Source organism: Ovis canadensis, chromosome 1, assembly GCF_042477335.2.
Source record: "Ovis canadensis isolate MfBH-ARS-UI-01 breed Bighorn chromosome 1, ARS-UI_OviCan_v2, whole genome shotgun sequence".
In the NCBI taxonomy this organism is placed as follows: domain Eukaryota; kingdom Metazoa; phylum Chordata; class Mammalia; order Artiodactyla; family Bovidae; genus Ovis; species Ovis canadensis.
Genome location: NC_091245.1, coordinates 14,739,401 through 14,752,652, shown reverse-complemented (window position 1 = coordinate 14,752,652; position 13,252 = coordinate 14,739,401). Strand labels below are relative to the sequence as shown.

Sequence of the window (13,252 nt, the reverse complement as noted above, 5' to 3'; positions counted from 1 at the left end):
ATTAAGTCTAAGGAAGTCTACACATGAGAAGAAGGCTTAAAAAACCACAGATTGCTCTTAGAGGACGTAGGATCCCACTATGGAAATAGCAAACAAGTTCTGGCTTTTCTTTCTTCTACCAAACCTGGTGATTGCGATTAGAATGGTTATATCTATTTTAACCATGTACACATGTGAACATTATACATACACACAAAGAAGATCTAAAGCAATTCATTCTAAATCACAGGTTTTGCAGCTGGGCTATTATTTGTTTCTCCTGTCATTTGTATCAGCCAATATTTCATAAAATGACTACCTCATGTAGCTGCCAGACTACCAGAGATCCCAGAGACTGACTTAAGAGTTTCTCTGAATATTTTTCCTTTATGTAGATTTGACTGGCTCTTTATAATGAAATCGACTATTGCTGCAGGCTTTATACTAGAAATAGTCTGTGTAATCAAGAATGCTGGTGACTTCGCATAGGATGCTGGGATCTTGGTGTCAATCCCAAATTCAGTAAAACTGAGAAAAGTGGATCAAATCCATCAATCTGAAAGGTGATGCACTCTAACTTGATGGGGTGCTCCATTACAAAATAATTGTGAAGTCCAGGTGACACCACCGCCACACAGCTAAGCGGAAAACCTGTGGCAAAGTAGACGGCTTCTAGCCTGCAATTAAAATGATCTTTCCTTGCTGGCAGCTGCATGTTTAATTGGTCCTAGCTGACTAAGGCTGCCTTGAAAGGTTCTGCAATGGAGGTGAACCCAACTTTCTCACAGCATCTATGGATAGTCAGGAGATTAACATTCATCCACTTGGTCAACAGGAATGCATACTACAGGGAAGGCGCTGTTTTGGGTCCTGGAGATGGTACAAAAGTAAAACCACCTTGGCACTCAGGTACCACTGACTATATTTGATTAAACTTCTAACTCCTTCCCTCCTTCAGTTCAGTTCAGTCACTCAGTCTTGTCTGACTCCTTGTGACCCCATGAATTGCAGCCCGCCAGGCCTCCCTGTCCATCACCACCTCCCAGAGTTCACTCAAACTCATGTCCATCAAGTCGGTGATGCCATCCAGCCAACCCATCCTCTGTTATCTCCTTTTCATCCTGCCCCCAATTCCTCCCAGCATCAGTCTTTTCCAATGAGTCAACTCTTCGCATGAGGTGGCCAAAGTATTGGAGTTTCAGCCTCAATATCAGTCCTTCCAATGAACACCAAGGATAGTCTCCTTTAAGATGGATCTCCTTGTAGTCCAAGGGACTCGCAAGAGTCTTCTCCAGCACCATAGTTCAAAAGCATCAATTCTTCGGCGCTCAGCTTTCTTCACAGTCCAACTCTCACATCCATACATGACCACCGGAAAAACCATAGCCTTGACTAGACGAACCTTTGTTGGCAAAGTAATATCTCTGCTTTTCAATATGCTATCTAGGTTGGTCATAACTTTCCTTCCCTTCCCTCCTTATCAGTGACCAATGACACCAGGACAGTAAAGTGCAGAGAGCTCCCACTCTTGAAATCCTTTGATTACGAAACGCTAAAGGATAGGAATCTTGGGAATAGGGTTCACAACACATTATGTTCTTTAACGTGAGGATTTCAAAATCTTGGAGCTATGAGACCTAGGAGGACATTAGCCCAATTTCCTAATTTCACAGATTAAGAAACAAGAGGTCCAGGGAAAGAAAATTGACTTGTTTCTGAACACAAAGACTGACAAGATTACTAAAATACCTTCTTCATAATCATTACCATGCCTTTTCCAGGCTTTAAAAATACACATTTGTATTTAAAAACTGCTATTCACACATCCATATATGGCTTTCACCCAACCTGCTTTGGTGAATTCTTTCAGTTAACCAACATTATCTATTTGAAAGGGAAAGGGGAAACATATCGACAATGACTCAAATCTTCTGTTTGGTGCTTTGAATGGATGATCTCATTTTATCCTCACAACCCTCACAGGGTTCTTCTGCCTTAACAAATGAGGCAACTGGAGCCTCAGGAAATTTAACTGTCTCAGAGTGGTTAAAAGTATCTCAGGTCTCAATCCAAAGTGCATATACTCTAGCTTCTACCTGACTGCAAACATCAACAATGAATAAGCAGCCTCTTGATTTAGGAAAGAACATGCTTACTATAAATTTCAAAAGCAGAATCACCCTTTCCCACTAATAATCTTTTCCAAAATTAAAGGCAAAACTGTTTACATTCCTGTTTTCCTTGAGCTTTGCTTATATCCCAATTAGAAAAAGTTTAAATTATACAGTTTTTCAGCAGATGAAAGACACATTTCCCCCATAAATTCAATAAAAAGACCAAAAAAGGCCAGAAAAACTCAGGCATTCATAAGAGAACCAAAGAATTATCTGTTCCCTTTCTAATCACCACCAAGTCACAGAACTTGCAAATCTCACTTTACTCTCCACATCCTGCCCTAACAAAATGAGCAACAATTACCTCATTTGAATTTAATCCATCAATTGCAGCCAGAGGCACTTTCCCATGCAGCACTGTGCCAGTCACCTCTTTTACTCCAAACGCTGGGCAATCAAGCTCCTCCTGGATCGGCATTCCAGTAAGGGAAGCCTCTTCTAGAATAGGAGTTCCTTCTGAGACAGGCACTGAATCAGCATGGGGAGTATCTCCCAGGAAGGGTGCACCAACAGGGAACACTTCCTCCACAGCTGGCACTGCAGCAGCTGCATCAGGAGGCTCCTCTGGGGTGAACACTTTAACAGTTGGGGTATCAGACTCCTCTGGAGCAGACAGTACAGCAGCTGGGGCTGCAAGCTCCTCTGGGGTGGACACTGCACAAGCTGGGGTAGCAGACTGCTCTGGGGTGAGCACTGCACAAGCTGGGGCAGCAGGCTCCTCTGGGGTGGACACTGCACCAGCTAGGGTGGCAGACTGCTCTGGGATGGGCACTGCACCAGTTGGGACTGCAGGTGCCTCTGGGGTGGACCCTGCACCAGCGGGGGTGGCAGACTGCTCTGGGGTGGGCACTGCACCAGCGGGGGTGGCAGATTGCTCTGGGGTGGACCCTGCACCAGCGGGGGTGGCAGATTGCTCTGGGGTGGGCACTGCACCAGCTAGGGTGGCAGACTGCTCTGGGGTGGGCACTGCATAAGCTGGGGTGGCAGACTGCTCTGGGGTGGACATTGTACCAGCTGGGGTGGCAGGCTCCTCTGGGGAAGGCATTGCACTAGCTGGGGCAGTAGACTGCTCTGGGGTGGGTACTGCACCAGCTGGGACGGTAGACTGCTCTGGGGTGGGTACTGCACCAGCTGGGACAGTAGACTGCTCTGGGGTGGGCACTGCACCAGCTGGGGCTGCAGGCTCCTCCGGGGTGGGCACTGCACCAACTGGGGCAGTAGACTGCTCTGGGGTGGGCACTGCACCAGCTGGGGTGGCAGGCTCCTCTGGGGTGGGCACTGCACCAGCTGGGACAGTAGACTGCTCTGGTGTGGGCACTGCACCAGCTGGGGCAGTAGACTGCTCCGGGGTGGACACTGTACCAGCTGGGGTGGCAGGCTCCTCTGGGGTGGGCACTGCACCAGCTGGGGCAGTAGACTGCTCTGGGGTGGACACTGTACCAGCTGGGGTGGCAGGCTCCTCTGGGGTGGGCACTGCACCAGCTGGGGCTGCAGGCTCCTCTGGGGTGGGCACTGCACCAGCTGGGGCAGTAGACTGCTCTGGGGTGGACACTGCGCCAGCTGGGGCGGCAGGCTCCTCTGGGGTGGGCACTGCACCAGCTGGGGTGGCAGGCTCCTCTGGGGTGGGCACTGCACCAGCTGGGGTGGCAGGCTCCTCTGGGGTGGGCACTGCACCAGCTGGGGCAGTAGACTGCTCTGGGGTGGACACTGCACCAGCTGGGGTGGCAGGCTCCTCTGGGGTGGGCACTGCACCAGCTGGGGCTGCAGGCTCCTCTGGGGTGGACACTGCACCAGTGGGGGTGACAGGCTCCTCCGGGGTATCATCCTCTGGAGTGGGCACTGCACCAGCTGGGGCTGCAGGCTCCTCTGGGGTGGACACTGCACCAATGGGGGTGACAGGCTCCTCTGGGGTATCATCCTCTGGGGTGGGCACTGCACCACCTGGGGCAGCAGGCTCCTCTGGGGTGGACACTGCACCAGTGGGGGTGACAGGCTCCTCTGGGGTATCATCCTCTGTGGTGGGCACTGCCGCAGCTGGAGCAGTCCCCTCAGGAACAGGCACTGCAGCAGCCGGGGCAGCAGCCCTCTCTACTGCAGCAGCTGGGCCATCCTTTTCTAGGGTAAAAACTGAAGCAGCTGGGACATGTGCCTCTATGGTGGCCACAGAAACAACTGGGACATGCTCCTCCGGGAAGGGCACTGCGACAGCGGCGATCGCAGTTCCCCCTGGGACAGGCACTCCAGCATGTAGGGCATCCTCCACAGTGGGCACTGCAGCAGGGGCGTCAGGCTTCTGTGGGATGGATGCCCAGTCCTCCAAAACGGCTTCCGTGTTACTAGCCTTGGTAACTTGTTCCTCCAGCAAGGTATTTAGCAATGAATTGGGATCTCTCATCTCTGCTTCCCCTTCCTCCACTGAGGCCACATTCGGCTTGGGCTTGGTCCCATTCACGGTCTCCACTCCATCTCTGCTATGCCTCAGTCGTCCAACCGGCAGGTGCGCACTCAGGAACTCTGACTCCGGGGACTTCCTCTGGAGATTCTGGGAGACTCGCTCTGGGAGTTCACCAGGAAGGTGTGCTGAGGCTTGGTCCTCCAGCCTGGCTTCATAGCCCAGTGCCTGAGCTTCACCACCTTCATCACAAGCTCCTTCCACTGACAACAATTCACAAGGGTCCACATCTCCCAAGGAAGTCAGACGGTTATTTTCTTCATTAATAGCTCCTTTCTCACCTTCCAGATGAATCTCATCTGTTGGTAAAGGTGAATCGTCCAGCAACGCCTCTCCTTCAGATCCTGAGGTAACATCTGTGAGTTTACGGCTAATGGCAGAACTGAGGGGGGCTCTCTCCACACGCTCCTCAGCATTCCCCTCCCCCTCATGACCATTCACCTGGGACAAACTGCTGTGTCCTTTGGCCAGCCTGGCCTCAGAGTCCGCTACGTTTTCTTTAGGAGAAGCCCTGTGATCAGAGTTGGACCATCCTCCCAGGGACTCCAGATCAGTCATGAGTCTAAGGTTAAATTGCCCGGCAGTGTCGGGGCTAAAAGGCACTTTTTCACCCTCCTCCTCACTAACAGTGGAAGCGTCCCTCATGGAATCAGAGTAGGCAGTAAATTCCACAGTATTAGGCACCTGAGAAGAATCCAGGGCATTGAAAGAGTCACTGTCCAACCCAGGACCGCAGTCCTCCGTTCTTACCTTCAAAAGGCCTACGTGCTCCTTTTCTAAGGCAGCCCCTGAAAAAGGACTGATTACAAGTGAATTTTCTGCGTCCTGAGATGGGGCCAGCCCTTCAGAAAAGGCTTGATTCTCCAGCTCAACTAGAGGAGTCACTCCTTCTTCAGATAAACACTCCTTTTCAAGTTCAAGAAACATCTGCACAGAGTCTGTGTCAGAGAGCTGCTCTGAGTCGGCAGGACCAACAGTGCATTCTAAATCTGAAACAAGACCCTCCAGCCCCAGAGCAGTCCTGTTTCTCAGTTCTCCTACGGCACTCTCATCTGTTAGAACACAGTTGTAATCCAAAGATGCGGCCTCGAGAACAGAAGCCAAACAGTTCTGAACAGGCTGCAGGTCATCAGAGCAACGGATCTGACCAAGAGCTAGGGGCTCAAAAGCTCCCAAGACAGCGGTGGAGCAGCCAACTCCATCCTCCACCACTGCCGCAGTATCTGCTTGCTCTCCTTCTTCAAAGATATCTGCCAGGCTGTTCTTCTCCTCATCTGCTGTTAGAAAAGTCTTTCCATTCTCTGACAGTTTCTCTTCCTCCCACTCCTCCGCAGCCTCCATCATGATCCATCGCTCATCCTCCTCAAACTTTAGCTCAGACTCTGTTTTCTCCCTGAGGCTGGGGGTTATGAGAATATGCAACTCTGAATCCAACAGCTCTTCACTCAGGCAAGGGGAGAGAGGTGGCAATTCTACAGTGCAAGCTGTGTCCCCCAGGGGGTGCTGCTTCTCACTGAAGCCTCCCTTAGCCAAACTTTTCATGGCTCTGGGCCAGGTTGCACTTGGGAATCTGTGTTCCTGCATTACATCTGTGTTACCACTTGCTGCTGCAGCTTCTGACTCTAGAGGCTGGAATTCACGGGAAGAGCTCTCACTGCGCTGCTGCAATCTGAAGTCTTGGCTGTTTCCACCTAAGTTTTTCACATCCTGCATTTCTGGAATACCTATGGATTTAGACACATGTTCCAGAGTTACTGACTCTGACTGAAGTTCCTTGTGGTCCACATGACCAGAACTTTCTGTTAATGCAGAACTGGACTCCTTCTTCTCTTGCAAGGAAGGATTTGAAACACCGGCTTCAGAAACCTCACTGAGAGAAGCTTCCATCCTTTCGGCGAATTCTGGGAAATTGGGTGGCATGAAGGACTTCCAAGATCTCCTGTTAACGTTGTCCTTACGTTCTGCATTTGGCCGCCTTCTGGGTGGCACAGGTGCTGACTTCTGCACATCACTGCTTAGCTTTAGTGCGTCAAATATTATTCTCTCGTCCAACTTTTTGCCTTCTGGTGCTCTGGATTCAAAAACATTAGCGGCTGCTCCTAACGTACCGTTGCTGGATATAGTGCTTCCTTCTATCTTTTCCATGGTGCTTTTTGAAGTCTGATTAAGCTTTGACCCCTGGTCAATTTGTTCATTTATCCTCATTGTATCATATATAGATCGCTGTGGAACATAGCAATCCTCTATGTAGCCGTCCTCTTCCTCCCCCTTTCCCAGGCAGGTGGGGTTCTGCCTTAAACAATCCGGCCTGCTGAGTGGCTTACCCATACTTTTTCAATCAAGATGAACCATCAACCTTTTAAAAGTTTCTCACAGGTTCCCCCAAAATGCACTCCGCGTAAGTTAAAAACCCTTTTACATGTTCATAACTGTGAACCCCCCAATCGGATCTTCCCTCCAGAAAGGCCTGGAAGTTGCACTTTGAAACTATTCTGGGAGAAGCTCTAAGTGAAACAGTTTTTTCCTCACAGGTTGGCAGCCTCATAGTTGCAGACAGATAAGTGGTATAACGTAATCAACAAAATTATTTCTTCTATGGCTTTTATTTTTTTAAGAGCACAGCTCTAACTCAGTCAGTTAAAAAAAAATCATCAGATATTGACAAGTCTTATTCAATATCTAGTTCCACTCACTTTTCACCCGAGCAGAATTGGAAGCAGAGGATTTACATCGATTGCGTCCTTTAATAACAATGGCACAGCCATTCTGGTCTTCAAGTATGGCTCAAGCTCCTAAGAATTCTTTTCATTTTATCCTCAGTTCCAGCTCTGGAGAGTCCAGCTGGTCTGAATTAGCCATTCGTCCTCCCTAGCTCGGGTGTTTGTATTTGAACTGGGCTGGTCGGCGGATATTCCTGCAACTTTAAACACAGGAAGTCCTTCATTCGCGGCCAGCTTGGGGCTTCCTGTCTCCAAAACATCATGGCATTGTTGTGGCTCCCAGAACAGCCCAGCGCCGCGGCCGCAAAACAAGGCGAGTGGAGCCCGGCGCCGGGTCTTTGAGGGGCCAGAGGGCTGCGGCGGCGGCCGAGGGTCAGTCGGCAAGGCTCGCTCCCTGCCGCCCGCCTCCCCGCGCCGCGCGCCCCGAGGGCCACGGTCGCCTCACCGCAGGCTGGCAGGTGGCTCCTGGCCGCGCCGGCCTCCAGTCCCGCGCTCAGGAAGTTAGTTGGTCCCTCCGGCAGCTGAGTCCCGCGTGCTGTGGGCGCCGCCTCCCCCGCCGCCGCCGCCAGTCCCCGGTCCGCAGCCGCCACGCCGTGGGCTGCATGTCAAGCAGCCGCCTCTATTCTCCGCCGCCGCCGCCGCCGGCCCCGCGGCCCCGCCGTCCTCCCCGCCCGCAGCTGTCACGGTCCCGGCATGCAAACTTCTGGCTGGGAACAAAAGGCTCCGCTCGGGCCGGGCGGGGGCGAGCCCGCCTCCCTCGCGCCGCGCGGCCCGCTCGCCCGCCGCTCGCTGGAAGTGCTCGGCTGGCGGGCGGCTCTCCTCCCCCTTCCCCGCGCCGCCGCGCCGCCCCGCCCGGGCAGCCCCCCTGGAAGCCCGGGAACCCGACGCGGAGAGCCCGGGGAGGAGGGCGGGGCAGAGCCGGGGCGAGGAGCTGCCGAGCCGGAGGGAGGGGGCGACCGAGGGGATTGGAGGCCGAGGCACCGAGGGAGGGGCTTCTGCGCGACTAGGGGCGAGGGAGCCCGGCGTCCGCCGCTCGGCTGGCGGGCCCACGCCCACCGCGCCCCCGGGGCCGGAGGGAGAGCCCCGCCCCCCGAGAGAACGAGGGGCGGGGAGCGGCACCAGCGCCAGTCTCGGCGCGCAGCGCAAATCCCCTGACAAAGGAAAGCCCCGCCCTCCCGCCGCTGGCCCGGCCCCTGTCGCCCCCGCCGCGTCCCAGCCCGCCAGGCTCCTAGCCCTAGGGCGAGCTAACCCAGAAGGGGCGCCCCCGCCGCCCCGCAGCCAGCCGGTTCTGGCAAGGGCCATTCTGGGCCCCATCTGCCGGCATCATTTCTCGCTCCGGCTCTGCCGCCAAAGGGGTGTCCCTAGTCCCTCCAATGTCACCTTTAGCGCGCCCCTGCCGGGCCCCAAAACACTCCAGCCTTAAACCTAGCACTTCAATTCGGACCAAGTTACTGGATAAACTCCAGGCACCTTCCCTCCCCCTTTCCTCACGTCCGTCAGGTCTTGGTTCATTCCCTAGCCGGGATTTCTTTGCCCACAGATCTGAATGGCGTTGATGACTGAGGCAAAGGGAACTGACGCCAGGGGTGGCCGGGGCAGATGCTGGCAGCAGCGCCCCAAGCCCCAAAACCTGGGCTCCTTCACCACTGGGCACATCCAAGGAAACCTGAGCTCCTCGGGGCCAAATGAAAAGCAGGGGTCTGTATTTCAAGTACCATGATGGAAAATTCTAAAGAAAAATGGCCCACAATCCCGTCCACAGCTTTTTGGCTTTTATAAAAGCCATCTAGACGCCTGGTGACTGTTAAACAAAGAAAGTACAAAGGGCAACCCAGAAACCCGTCCACCAGAGGCAGCTGCATATCAGAAGGGGTGTAATATGCTGCTCCTTTGTGATGGTCATTTTCTGATTTTATGAAGGAAAAAAAGTCTATTAAAATCTCTCAACTGACCATGTGGTCAATACAGATGGTAAAACTTATGGAAAAGTTATTTCTACCCTCTATACAAACTGTAAGTGAAGCCAATAGCTGGTGTATGGAGATCTGGCAGTGAAACTCTGAGCTGAGCCTTAGGCTGACTTGAGCCAGAGAGGTCTTTGGCAAAAAGGAGGTGTCAGCTGAAGCCTGCGATCATAATTAAGCAACTAAAAGACCTTTCACTGGCAAAATGTCTTACACTTCATTTCTCACTTCGAAAGAGGCTGCTGATCAATTTCTGCCCACTCAAATTCAAAAGACTCTCTATCCATCTGTAAACTGAAAGGGAGGGTGGGCAGACTAGATTGTGTCTTGACAGCTTTTCTAACTTGAATATTCTTTAGTCCTAAAACTGTTAAAGGAGCTGCCCCACAATGCTGACTCCTCCTGGTCCTACACTGAAGGACTGTCCTCTGAGGAACAAACAGCAGAAAGAACCAAAAATGTTTGACCTAGGGAAGGTTTCCAAGCAATATGATGAACATCAAGTATCTAAAGGGCTGGGAAGTGGGAGGAAGGAAGCTTGTTCTGGATGTCTACTTAAGCTGGCACACTATGATCCAAGGGCAGGTTTCAAACCCACAAAGCTTTCTCACAGCTATTCGAAGAATAGGGCGTCCCCTGAATGGATGACTTTCCAGACCCCAGAGGTGTCTGAGAAGAAATTCAAGCAATCACTTGGCAGAGATTTGGGGAAAGAGATTTACAATTCCTCTTTCAATTTGTTCAAGATGAATTTTAAGGTCCCTTCTAACTCTAATTCAATGTGATCTGAGGGCTTGATTAGCTTATGTATCTGATACTTAACGTTTTAGGGAATCTGGGTTTTAATTTTCCTTTAATTAATAAGTATAACTGGAAAAACCCAGGGAAGGCAAGATCAATTTCACTAGCAAATCTCCCTGGCCAAATACGCTCACTTACGTGTTCAGATATCATAAAAGACTATTTAGTGTGCCAGGGGCCCTCTGGCTGGAAGAATCTGAGGAATTCTGGCTCTGGACTAAGGGTGGGTGGTTATTCTATTATAAAGAATGATCTTGATGTGGAATCACAAACTTCATAGCCAGAAATTCCTTTCCTGTTTGCTCACTAAGTCAGGTGCCAATAAATTCAGTCTTTTCTTAATCCTTCCCCACACCTATCTACCTTAGTCGCACCACTCTCACCAATGCTCCATATTACAGTCAACTAAATAAAGGGAGCATTTTAGCAACTATGAAGTTCAGATTCAAATTACTTATCAGCTTAAGTCACATTCTCTCTGATTAGTGTATTAGGAGGCTATATTAAGAGACTATTACAAAGAAATCTCTCCAAAATTCAAACATGGCCTTATAGAAAGGATTACATAAAGTTGACCAATTACTCCCCTCCCCTGCAAAAAGTACTTTGCTCCTTTCTTTAAATCATCAGTTTGTGTTGACAGAGGAAAAAAGGCACAGAGTCTCTTTCCTCCATGTTTTTTTTTTAAATCTGTTCATGAGTTTCCCCTTAGTTTTGGTATGTGGAACTCTGCCAATAGCCATCTCAGTGACTGAAATAAATACCTGATACAGCTTTCAACCTCTTGTTACCCTGATAGCTCCAACAAAAAAAGCATCTGTTCATTTCACATGCTGTGTGTAAACTTTTAAAAAGAGAAGTATAGGGAGCACCTCTTTGATGCTTCCCCCATTCCTATAACACAAATATATGTGCTGATGCCAAATTTTAAATTAGTTTCCAGTTAGTTGATTACAGAGTTCAAAGAATTCTCTATTTATTTTGAAATTCCTAAGAACATAATTGGTGTCAGATTTTCCTTTGGTGAACTTGGAAGAAAGAACAATCTTGGCCCTTTCTGCTGTCTAATTAAAACAGAAAGGTGGAGTCGCCTCACACCCTAACACAGCTCCCTTTCCAAGTTTTGGACTTGGCATTTTGCCTTTGTCTGCTCCAGACTTAAACCACCAGCCTCCAAGGAAAATCTGGAGACCCTAGATGCACACTTCCTCAGATTCTATAATGCCTTTTCATCCACCTCTCTCTTGGAGGATTAGTGCTGACTAGAGGGGGAGACAGAAGACTGGTTGGATCTTGCACATTTAAAACCTACAAAATGCCTTTCATCTTGGGATCTCTAGACTTTACAAGCATTTATTTAGTAGCAAGTGGAAACTCCACAGTATTAGTCTGAACCTGTTGGGCATCAGTCACTACCATCTTTTTATTACATAAAGATGGCTACAGAGTGGCTCGTTAAGCAATGCAGAATGATGTGAAGCTTGCTTTAAATCTAAGGATTTTGATGCTATTTGAGCTCTTGTGTATTTCTAAACCTATGAGAAAGCTTTCCATACACTCTTCAGGAACTCTCATGACCCCTATAGCCCTTTCCTGCCTGTACACTTTCCATATTAATCCCTCTTTAGCCACTCCCCACGACAGTGGTGAAGACAAAAGCACCAGGCTTTGTAAGTGAGAAAAGACCTAACAGGATAGTGAGAGGCAGGAAAGCAGGAGATTCCAGGAAGGCTTTATGGAGGGAATCACATTTACACATCAGGATCTGGAGATACAGAGATGGGAGAGAGAAGGATTTCTAAGTGAAGGACTAGAGGCTGGAAACCTAAAGAGGCCAATTCAAAGTTATCATGGTTTGAGTTACAGGACAGATGCAAGGGAAAAATGAAAGGTCAGAATGGTAAGTAGCTCAAGGTCAGTTCACCAATGCCCTTGAATGTCAAACATGAATTTATGCTTTATTTGTGCATGCTAAGTCACTTCAGTTGTGTCCAACTCTTTGCAACCCATGGGCTGTAGCCCGCCAGGCTCCTCTGTCCATGGGATTCTTCAGGCAAGAATACTGGAGTGGGTTGCCATTTCTTCCTCCAGGGGATCTTCCTGACCCAGGGATCAAACCTGCGACTCTTAACCTCTCCTTTGCTGGCAAGTGGGTTCTTTACCACTAGCACCACCTGGAAAGCTCAAGACTTCCTTATTTAACTTACCAGGGGTCGTACAAGTGACTGAGTCGTGTGTGGAAAATTTCTAAGAATCTGAGCCTGGCTGCTCACTCAACTGCCACTTGATATAAATTATTGCATTACAAAAAATCCAAATCTTAATTGCAGAGGCAGACTATTTGAACTTCATAACTGATCAGATAGAGGGTAGGGGTTAGGGGGAAAAATAAATGTAAAAAAATGCTGTCAGGACCTCCCTGGTGGTCCAGTGGCTAGGATGCCGTGTTTCCAATGCAGGGGGCCTGGGTTTGATCCCCGGTCAGGGAACAAGATCCTGCAGGTTGCAGCTAGGAGTTCAAATGCTACAACTAAAGAATCTCACATGCTGCAACTTAGACCTGGCACAAATAAATAAAAAAATATTTATTTATTAAATAATTAATAGTAAATAATGAAACTTTATATTTGGCTATAATAATAACCAAACAAATAAATAAATATTAAAAAATAATAAACAGCTTTGGATGACTGAGGGCACAGCACACTATCAAACAGCCACAGACAGGAAGACCTACTGGAGGAGCTGGCACGTTCAGTGCAGCACACACTGAGTGTGAGGCACGCCAAGGCCACCCACGTGGAGGCATCCAGAAAGACCAAAGGTCAGGGCGGAGATAACAGAGGTAGAAAACTTCTGTAGGACAGTGAGGAATTGGACATCCCAGGGCTGAGTGTGGAGAGAGGTGAGAAGAGGGCGGATGACAGGATTTCAGGAGCCACATGTGAGGGAAGTACAAAGACAAATCGAAACAAAGCAGAAGAGCAGCCAGAGAAGAAAATGGAGAGAGTGCTATGTCAGGAAGGTAAGTGGACAGGAGGGTTTTGAGAAAGAAGATAGGATGTTAAATGGTGCACAAGGAAGGAAGAAGACCATTAATTAAGACAAGGCCACTGGGCTTGGCAACTAGGCTGTCAGTGAGTACTTCTGCAAGAATGCTAG

General features: G+C 49.8%; 1 protein-coding gene and 1 non-coding gene across 7 annotated transcripts in view; one reads left to right on the top strand and one right to left on the bottom strand.

Moving 5' to 3' along the window:
- MACF1 (microtubule actin crosslinking factor 1) overlaps nt 1-13,252 on the bottom strand; it is a 343,697-nt gene that overhangs the window by 60,475 nt on the left and 269,970 nt on the right. Inside the window, exon 1 of one of the 6 annotated variants that reach the window (XM_069586944.1) lies at nt 2,458-8,373. The exons of the other annotated variants lie outside the window; for them this stretch is intronic. Within the exon in view, the coding sequence (XP_069443045.1) occupies nt 2,458-6,933 (4,476 nt within the window). The 5' untranslated portion in view covers nt 6,934-8,373. Of the gene's footprint in view, nt 1-2,457; nt 8,374-13,252 lie in introns of those variants that run through there. 6 annotated transcript variants of the gene reach the window in all.
- TRNAG-UCC (transfer RNA glycine (anticodon UCC)) lies at nt 12,507-12,579 on the top strand. The gene has a single exon. It is a non-coding gene; the product is annotated as a tRNA-Gly (tRNA).